The sequence below is a fragment of the Hoplias malabaricus genome, chromosome 3 (genome assembly GCF_029633855.1).
Source record: "Hoplias malabaricus isolate fHopMal1 chromosome 3, fHopMal1.hap1, whole genome shotgun sequence".
In the NCBI taxonomy this organism is placed as follows: Eukaryota; Metazoa; Chordata; class Actinopteri; order Characiformes; family Erythrinidae; genus Hoplias; species Hoplias malabaricus.
In genome coordinates this window covers 38,203,777-38,213,933 of record NC_089802.1, presented here as the reverse complement: position 1 = coordinate 38,213,933, position 10,157 = coordinate 38,203,777, and the positions used below count along the sequence as shown (strand labels likewise).

Here is a 10,157-nt window from a genome sequence, read left to right as displayed (position 1 = left end):
ATGGAGAGTTTTGTGTCGGTGTCTCCTTTGTTCACGCCGGCGTCGAGGGTCACCATCTCCAACGTCCCACCCTTCGTTTCTAATGAGTCACTCAAACTAGAACTGAGCCGCTTTGGGAAGTTCGCGAGTGAAATGAAGATGATTCCTCTGGGCTGTAAGAACGAGGCACTGAAACACGTCATGTCTTTCAGGAGGCAGGTGTTTATGTTCTTGAACAGCCCAGACAAATCACTCGACGCCGTGTTCCGTGTGATTCACGATAATGACTCGTACACCGTGTACGCGACCACCGACAGTCTGAAATGTTTTCAGTGCGGGAGCAGTAGGCATAAGCGGTTCGACTGCCCTTTAAACGAACAGAGGGCCGCGCAGGAGGACCAGGCCTCTACTGCAGCTGAGACGAGTGTGGTTCTGGAGAAGGGTGCTGTGAGTGACGCTCCTGTGGATGCTGGAGAGGGCTCGTCGGGGACTCTAGCTCCGGAGGCAGGTCGTGGACAGGAGGTGAGTGAGCGGTTGGAGGGCAGTGTTGAAGCTAGTGGGGATGGTCAGGTTCAGGCTGAGCAGCCCACAGCTGGGCAGGAGGGTGAAGGGCCTACCACCATTATTAGTGAGGTAGGTAGTGAAGTGGTGGCTGGTGCTCAGGAGGTAGAGGTAGTTGGTGATGGGGTAGATGTTGTTGTTAAGACTAGTGAGGAGGTGAGTTTGGGACCTGGTGGTGGTATGGATTCAGGGGTGGTTCAGATTAGTGATCACTTGGGGAGTGGAGCTGATTCTCAGGAGAACGTGGGGGTGAGAGGTGCTGTAGTCACAGGGGGTGAGTTTATTGATCAGGTGAATATGGAGATTGTTTGTGGTGTGGATGTAGGCACTGAGTCTGGTGTTCAGGTGAGCGGAGGTGTAGGAGCTAAGGTGAGCGGAGGTGTAGGAGCTAAGGTGAGCGGAGGTGTAGGAGCTAAGGTGAGAGGGGGTGTAGGAGCTAAGGTGAGCAGAGGTGTTGGAGCTAAGGTGAGCGGAGGTGTAGGAGCTGAGGTGAGCGAAGGTGTAGGAGCTAAGGTGAGCAAAGGTGTTGGAGCTAAGGTGAGCGGAGGTGTTAATACTCAGGTGAGCGGAGGTGCAGGAGCTAAGGTGAGCGGAGGTGCAGGAGCTAAGGTGAGCGGAGGTGCAGGAGCTAAGGTGAGCGGAGGTGCAGGAGCTCAAGTGAGCAGTGATGTAGGAGCTCAGGTGAGCGGAGGTGTAGGAGCTAAGGTGAGCGGAGGTGTAGGAGCTAAGGTGAGCGGAGGTGTAGGAGCTAAGGTGAGCGGAGGTGTAGGAGCTAAGGTGAGCGGAGATGTAGGAGCTAAGGTGAGTGGAGGTGTAGGAGCTAAGGTGAGCGGAGGTGTTAATACTCAGGTGAGCGGAGGTGTAGGAGCTCAAGTGAGCAGTAATGTAGGAGCTCAGGTGAGTGGAGGTGTAGGAGCTCAAGTGAGCAGTGATGTAGGAGCTCGGGTGAGCGGAGGTATAGGAGCTCAAGTGAGCGGTAATGTAGGAACTCAGGTGAGCGGTGACTCTGAAGAGGCTGGACCGAGTACTGCAGGTTGTAGTTTTCAGGTGCTGGTACCAGAAGGTATCAGTGAATCTCAGTCTGGTTCAGCTTTGTCTCAGGAGGAGGCTATGGAGGAGGCTACGGAGGAGGCTATGGAGGAAGCTATGGAGGAGGACAGAATGTCTGAAGTGTCTGATTTTGGAGGGAGTCAGTCTGGAAGTGATACGTTGTACTCTGTGGAGCAGATAAACTCGTTTTTAGATGTTACTAAGGGCAGACCTGTTGAGGTCAAGGATTTTTTCCCTGACCTGGACAAGTTTGTGTGTTCGGTTTTAATGGCACAAAAGACTTCTAGTTACGACATTCTCTCAAAACAAAAGCGTTTCCGTTTAAAAAAACTCGTCACTGCGATCAGGAAAGTTAAAGGTGCTAAGTCTGGTGCGTCTCGTACCGGTCGTAAAAATGTCTAAACACGGAACACGTAGGAAGAAGGTCTCTCTTAATCTTTCTGCTTGTTTCCTGCTCTGTTACTGTCTTTCTCTCTTTTCTATCATTATGGGTTTTCTAAGGGTGGGCTCTCTAAACGTTAATGGTTTTAGAGACAAAGATAAACAAGCCCTCTTTTATGAATTTTTTTCTCTTAAGAAATTAAATGTTTGTTTCTTACAAGAAACTCATAGTGATGCCGCCTCAGCCTCTGAGTTGGGCCTGTGGTGGAAAGGGGAATGTTTTCTGAGCCATGGTTCGAACGTTAGCGCAGGGGTTGCGATTCTTTTTTCTCAGTCCACTAGAGTGAGCGTACTGTCTGTAGAGGAAGTAGTAGCTGGACGACTTCTCATGGTTAAAGCCAGACTCAGTGATCATGTTTTTATTTTTATTAATGTGTATGCCCCAAACGGAGGTGCAGAAAGAGGTGAGCTGTTTGTGAGGCTGGAGCAGTTACTGCAGTCCCTACCTTTAGACGGCACTGTTGTGTTGGGAGGGGATTGGAACTGCACTCTGGACTTTGTTAATGACAGAAACGGTGAAGAGCCTCATCCTCAGTCCGCTCAGACTTTGGCCACGGTTTTATCTGCGTTTAATTTGGTTGATGTTTGGAGGGAAAAACACCCTTCTGTCAGACAGTACTCCTGGGTCAGGGTTTTTGAAGGGGGTGTGTATGCGGCCCGTTTGGACCGTTTTTATGTTTCTGATGGTGCTCGGAATATGATCGGTCAGTCCACCATTCAGCCCACCTCTTTCTCTGATCATCATTTATGTACTGTGGTCTTTTCTGTTGCTCCTCAGACCTATGGCAGCCCAATGTGGTATTTTAATAAGACACTTTTAGCAGACAAATCTTTTTGTGATCATTTTAAACTGTTTTGGGGAGAGTGGGTCAGTAAAAAAGGTGACTATGTGAACCTTCTGCAATGGTGGGAAGTGGGGAAGGCCCAAATTAAAAACTTTTGTCAGGACTTCACCGCTTATTCCACCTCCAAACTGAGGGCGGCAGTGAGTAAACTGGAACAGGATATCTCTACAATACATAACAGCCTGATTTTACAGAATTCACTGGATCTACGGACGGATCTCTCAGCGAAGTTCCAGGAACTGAGTGACATTTTAAAGGAGAAGGCAAAGGGAGCTCTGGTGCGGTCCAGGTTCATGTCGGTGCGGGACATGGATGCTCCTACTGCCTTCTTTTTTAATCTGGAGAAGTCTTCTCATCCACACAAGTCTTTGGTGTCTGTCCGTAAAGCAGACGGAACCATCACGGCAGACCCAGTGGAGGTGAAGAGACTGGCTGTGGATTTTTATACCGAACTGTACACGGCAGGTGCTCGGGACCAGCAGTGCTCCGCGACCCTGCTCGAGGATCTCCCTCAACTTGATGAGCACCACAAGCAGGACCTGGATACGACTTTGACGTTTGGAGAGCTCACCGCTGCTGTCACTCAGCTGTCATCTGGGAGAGCGCCTGGAATCGACGGTCTGCCGGTGGACTTCTACAAGGCTTTCTGGGGGATCCTCGGGAGGGATTTGTACGAGGTTCTGATGGCCGGCCTCAATGCTGGGGTGCTCCCAAGTAGCTGTCAGCGCGCTGTTTTATCCCTCCTCCCGAAGAAGGGAGACCTCTGCTTTTTAAAAAACTGGAGACCCGTTTCACTGCTATGTGCTGACTACAAAATACTCTCCCGCTGTATTGCAAACAGACTCAAAGGTGTTTTAAGTACGATTGTTCATGAGGACCAGTCTTACTGTGTGCCTCGACGCTGCATCTATGACAATCTGTTTTTAATCAGAGACTTATATGACTATGCAAAAATGTTTCATGTAGAGTTTGGCTTTTTATCCCTGGACCAGGAAAAAGCATTTGATCGTGTAGATCACGATTATCTTTTTACAGTTTTACATGCTTTTGGTTTTGGTGATGTTTTTATGTCTTGGGTAAAACTGCTCTACTCAGGGGCCTCGTGTCTGATTAAGGCGGGAGGGGGTTTGAGTATTCCTGTGCCTGTCAGTAGGGGGATACGGCAGGGCTGTCCTTTGTCTGGGCAGCTCTACGCACTTGCAGTGGAACCCCTTCTGATTTTAATTAGAAAGAGACTCTCAGGTTTAAATATTATGAACGTTTTATATAAAGTCTCTGCCTATGCAGACGATATAACGGTAATAGTTCAAAATGACCAGGATGTTATATCCCTGCAAGACACTTTAAATGTTTACAGTAAGGCCACCTCTGCCAAACTTAACTGGGACAAAACTGAGGCTTTGTGGTGTGGCTCTCACAACAGTATGTTGCCATCACTCCCGGGGGGGATTCGGTGGAGCAGGCACGGCATTAAGTTTTTAGGGGTTTGGATGGGCACTGACGCAGCAATAGCAATGAACTGGGAAGGTGTTGTGGAGAAAGTTCGTGCCAGGTTGTCTTCATGGTCCTGGATGCTCCCCCAGTTATCGTACAGGGGTCGAGTGCTGGTCGTGAACAACCTCGTTGCATCAGCTTTGTGGCACAGGTTCACTGTTCTCAACCCACCCAGACAACTGATCAACGACATCCAGAAAATGCTTGTGAACTTCTTCTGGTCGGGACAACACTGGCTCAGAGCAGCGGTCCTGTCTCTGCCTGTGCAGGAGGGGGGACAGGGACTTATCGACATCCGGTCCAGAATCGCAACCTTGCGTCTACAGGCTGTGCAGCGATTGCTGTATGGAGGAGAGCGGGGCTGGAAAGTCGTGGCCTGTGCTCTATTGCTGCGCGCTGGTGGTCTGGGGCTGGACCGACACTTGTTCTCCCTTCTGCTGGAAGGAGTGGATTTGACGGGGCTGACTCCATTTTATACAGCAGCGCTGGAGGCATGGTGCCTGTTCTCTTTTTCAAGGGACAATTCCACGGAGCCTTCAGCGTGGATCTTCGAGGAGCCACTGTTTCACAACGCCTATTTTCCATCGTTACAGCTCGTCTCAGGAGCTTTGAGGACTGCCCTGCTGGAAAGTGGACTTGCTAAGGTTCGTGACCTGCGGAGGGGTGGAGACTGGGTGCCTGCGGAGCGGTTGGCTGAAATGGTCGGTCTGAGGTCGGTGCGGTTAGCTCAGCAGCTGCTGGACCGGCTGAGGGCTGACCTCTCTGCTGCTGCCTGTGAGTACCTGGACGCCACCCCGGTGGAACAACAACATCTGAGCCAGCAGGTCACGTTCCCTGAGCTGATGATGGACATGGACTGGGAGGAATGGCAAGAGGGGCAGGGGACACTCCTGTCTTTAGACACCCCTGCTCTTGGGATTTTCAGTGTTTTACACAAGCGGACCCTGTACCAGGCCTGTGTCAAAACAATCCATCTCCGCAGCCTGAGGGACGTGAAGGAGTCTGGGTGGGCCGAGGTTGTTCCGACTACTGCTTCCCCTAAACGTAGCTGGCGGTCCCTGTACAAACGACCCATCGAGAAGAGGGTGGGTGACCTCCAGTGGAGGATTGTACATGGGATTATAGCCACAAACAGACACGTGGCACGGATTGATCCCGCACTTGGGGACGGTTGTCCTTTCTGCGGTGAGACCGAGACCTTGTCCCACTTGTTCTTGCTGTGTGCCCGGCTACAGCCCATCCTGGGTGTGGTTAAAGAGTGGGGCATGAAATTTTTAGGCTCTTTTACTGATTGTCTTTTCTTTTATGGTCCTGAGTACTCGGCGTCAAATAAGAATACAGTAGTGATTTTAAATTTTCTATACGGTGCTGCGAAACTGGCCATCTGGTGCACCAGAAAAAATAGAATGAAAGGAACTGGGGGTACTGACCCCGTCATGATGGTCAGGGGTTTGATTTTAAAGAGGCTCACTGTAGAGTTCAGCTACTACTCTGTGACTGATAATGTGGACTGTTTCTTTGCTGTGTGGGGGGCTGGGGGCTTGCTCTGTGAACCCGATGGACTGGATGGTTTCATATTGAATCTGTGACTGGATGGTTTTATTTATTTATTTAATTTCTATTTTCTTTGATTTCAGTTAATTGAGTCTTTTGAACTTGGTTACTGTTTTTATTTGTAAATAATTTTGAATTAAAGGTGTGTTGAACGTCTCTCTCTCTCTCTCTCTCTCTCTCTCTCTCTCCCCCCTTATTTCTCTCTCTCTCTCTCTCTCTCTCTCTCTCTCTCTCTCTCTCTGCTGTGTGGTGTCCTTGACCTGTCTCGTGTCCCCTGTGTCTGTGCTCTGTCTGTGAGAGACTCTGTGCAGTGTGTGGACATAACGACACCTGTCTCTCTGTGGTACTGAGATGTCTGAGAGACAGACGTTTCACTGAGCCCCCATTTAAAATCACATAAGCATTAAGCCCCCAGCGCTGAGAGACATCTGGGTTTGACATAAACACTGAGGCAGTCATCGTCGCTTCCAACTAAAACCCAAGTGGATGCTAAAGTGTTCCAGGTGGTTACTATGGTGTCTTTGATTGTATATACAATGGTTGCTATGGTGGTTTTTACGATAGTGTTTCTTTACTATTGCTATGGTATTCAAGGCAGTGTCTAGGACGATAGTTACAGTTTCCCAGGTGGCTATGGTATGTTAAGTGGCTGCTAAGGTGTTGCTAAACGGGTGGTAAGGTATTATTACGATGTTTCTTTGTAGTTACAATGGTATCCCAAGTAGTTGCTAGGGTAGTTGCATGTGAGATGGCTACAAGATGTCACAGGTGGTTTCTAGGCAAGACACTGAGTTTAAAACAGTGTCTGTCACAATTCAGATTAACACTGGATCAAAGCTCCTGGTTATTACAGTGGTCCTATATTTTGTTGTTATAATAGGTGCTACATTATTTAAGTGGTTGCAAATATGACCCAGGTCATTGCATTAAAATTTCCAGGTGGATGCTAGTTAATTGCATTTGGTTCCAGTGACTGTTGCTATGGTTTTTCAGGTGGTTGCTAGGGTGTTGTTAAATGGGTGCTGTGGTGTTATTGAGGTGTTTTTGTGGTTCCAATGGTATACCAGGTACTTTTTAGGGTAGTTCCTATGGCATGTCAGAGGGCTACTTAAGTATTGCATGTGGTTGCTATGAAGGGTGTTGCGGTATTTAAAGTGGTTCCCAGGCTGTTTCTAGGGTGTGGTTAAGTGATAGTGATATGGTCCGAGCTGGTCACTAGGGTATCTCAGGTGGTTGCTGTGTTATTGAGGTGTCCAAGATGCTTGCTACAATATTTAATGGGTGCTAAAATAACCCTGGTACTTGCTATGGTGTTGGTCAGTGGCTGCTATGGTCCCAGATGGTTACTAGGGTATCACAGGTGATTGCTGTAGTGGTTGCTATGGTATCCAGGTGGTTCTTAAACTGTCCTAGGCGGATGCTATGATGTTTGGTACACTATTATCGGTGCTTACTAAGGCACCCAAGGTGGTTGCTATGGTATATGCTATAAAACTTGGTTGCTATGGTGTTGATTGGCTGCTAATGTGCAGACGGTTACTAGGGTATCCCAGGTGGGAACCACAATAACAACCTTGGAACAAAAGTGTCCAAGGTGGTTGCTGTGATGTTTGATATAGTATTTAATATAGTTATTAAGGTGACCAAGGTAGTTGTTATGGTGTTGCTAAGGTGTTACCATGTGGGTGTTACTATATGCATACACAGATACACATAACATACAGAAGGGTGCAGCCCCTCAACATTTAAGCCCGCGTGGTACCCGAGCAGGTACGTACCGGCACATTTGGTGCGGGTGATGAGGGGTGGTCCCGGGGGTCCCGTTCCTCCCTCTCCGGGGCGAGTGAGCAGGACCTTGATCTCGTACTCCACGTCCGGGTCCAGGTGCCACAGTTTGTAGGTGGGAGCGTCCACAATGTGCGTCTCGGCCCAGTTCCCTGTCGTGGTGCGGTACTCCACCTCCTTCAGGATGATGGGGCCATCCCCGATGATGGAGTTGGCGTTGGGTTTGATCCACAGGTAGGTGGCGCCCACGGCCAGCAGCTCGGGAGGAGCGATTGGAGTCGGAGGAGCTGGGGAAGAGACCAGAAAAGAAAACAATCAGCCACAAGATTAAAACCACTGCCAGGTTAACTGTCGAGGAGGAGCAGTGAGTGAAGGGTTGGTTCTTGAAGCTGATGTTGGAGCAGTTGAAATGGTCAGTGTAAGGGTAAAAGGGCCACACTGAGATGGTTGTAATATTTTGGACAGTCTCCAGAGCTCAGGTCTGTGGGGAGTTCCTGGTGTGCGGCAGTCAGAACCGACCCAAAGTGTTCAAATGGAGGATGAGCGGTGACCACAGTTAATACCCCAAAACACACACTAACAAACTCACACACACAGGGTTTGTTTTATATTTTACCGGCTGCAACACGGTCACTTCATTCTGCATCAGGCTGAACCCTGGGATCACTGTGGCTCTAGGGAATTATTTAGAGACAGTTTTACTCTCCTTTATTAGTGCAGCACTTACTGATACTACACAAGTGTACACAGTACATTCAATAACATATTAATAACAGGAGTAATCTTCATTAGTAAAGCACCTTAAATACATTAATGCACCTCAAAGTGTTTCAAAGTGTTTAAGACTAAAATAATAAAAGAATAAACGAATGAAAGAATACTAATGCAAATAAAAGGGAAAATGGTGTAAAATGCATCAAAATCATTCAGAATTAAAAAAACAAATAAATAAAAATGCATGAATGAACAAGTGAAACCACAATAAAAAATCATGATAACCATGTAAAAATAAATTTAAAGTTAAATATAATAACCAATGTTAAGACTATCATTAAAGTTAATTACAAATTAATAATAAAATGATAATGAATGAAGTGTAACCAAAATATTTATAGAAATATATACATTTATAAATGAAAAAATCAATAAAATGATGGTGGCACAACAGGTGGTGTCTGTGTCAAACAGCTCCATGGTCCTGGAGGTTGTGGGTTCTAGTCCCGCTCCGGGTGACTGTCTGTGAGGAGTGTGGTGTGTTCTCCCTGTGTCTGCATGGGTTTCCTCCGGGTGACTGTCTGTGAGGAGTGTGGTGTGTTCTCCCTGTGTCTGCGTGGGTTTCCTCCGGGTGACTGTCTGTGAGGAGTGTGGTGTGTTCTCCCTGTGTCTGTGTGGGTTTCCTCCGGGTGACTGTCTGTGAGGAGTGTGGTGTGTTCTCCCTGTGTCTGTGTGGGTTTCCTCCGGGTGACTGTCTGTGAGGAGTGTGGTGTGTTAATAAGTAATAAAAATAAATCCTGAAGTTACTACAGTGTTAAGATGAGTAAAAGTTACACTGGAGAAATGCTGATTTATTACTGAGTCACAGTAACAGTGAGGTGGCTGTTTCCTTCAGGGTCAACAATGACTTGTCTTATTTTATCTCGCGTTACATTCCACTCGTCACCTGATAAACTAATGAACACATGAATGTACAGAGGTGCAGCTTCACTGGCTTCCATCTACCTCACACACACCACACACAGGCTCCAGAAAACAAACAAACAAACAAATCCTGCAGGACCCCAGCCCTATGTACCTCATATTCCACTCTCCCTTGTTTACTCCAGACACACCCCTGATAAGTCTGGATGGAGCTCCAACTCTCCAGAGAACACCGTTCCACTGTTCCACTTCAGGTCTTTACACTACTCTAGGCCTCCCTTGGCACTGAGCATGGTGACTGTATGCTCATGTGCAGCTGCTCCACAGTGTTACGTTCTATAGGTGATGTCCTTTCTTTTCCTGCCTCTCTCTCTCTCTCTCTCTCTCTCTCTCTCTCTCTCTCTCTCTCTAACTCTCACTTTATATTCCAGAAGTTCCCCCCTTCCCCCACTCTCTCTCTGGTGGAGCCTGAAGGACGTTGGACTAATGAATGATTGCTGACTCCAGTGTGGTGTAAAATCCACCCTAAAACCTCTCTCTCTCTCTCTCTCTCTCTCTCTCACTCACACACACACACACTTACCCACAGACACACACACATACCCACAGACACACACACCCACACACACACACTCTCAGGAAATAGTAGTTCTCTGTTCAGGCAGTATAGTTGAGAAGGTTGTTTTCTCCAGATAATTTCTCCAGTTTAAATGTAAACTCATGAAATGCAGGATTCCACACTGTCCCACACTGTCCCGCTCTGTCCCACACTGTCCCACACTGTCCCACTTTGTCCCACACTGTCCCGCT

The 10,157-nt window shown here is 48.0% G+C and overlaps 1 protein-coding gene across 1 annotated transcript in view; it reads right to left on the bottom strand.

The window, feature by feature from the left end:
• Nucleotides 1-10,157, bottom strand: part of ptprt (protein tyrosine phosphatase receptor type T) — a 268,021-nt gene that overhangs the window by 124,031 nt on the left and 133,833 nt on the right. The window contains exon 7 of the mRNA XM_066663982.1: nucleotides 7,703-7,996. Within this exon, the coding sequence (XP_066520079.1) occupies nucleotides 7,703-7,996 (294 nt within the window). The remainder of the gene's footprint in view (nucleotides 1-7,702; nucleotides 7,997-10,157) is intronic.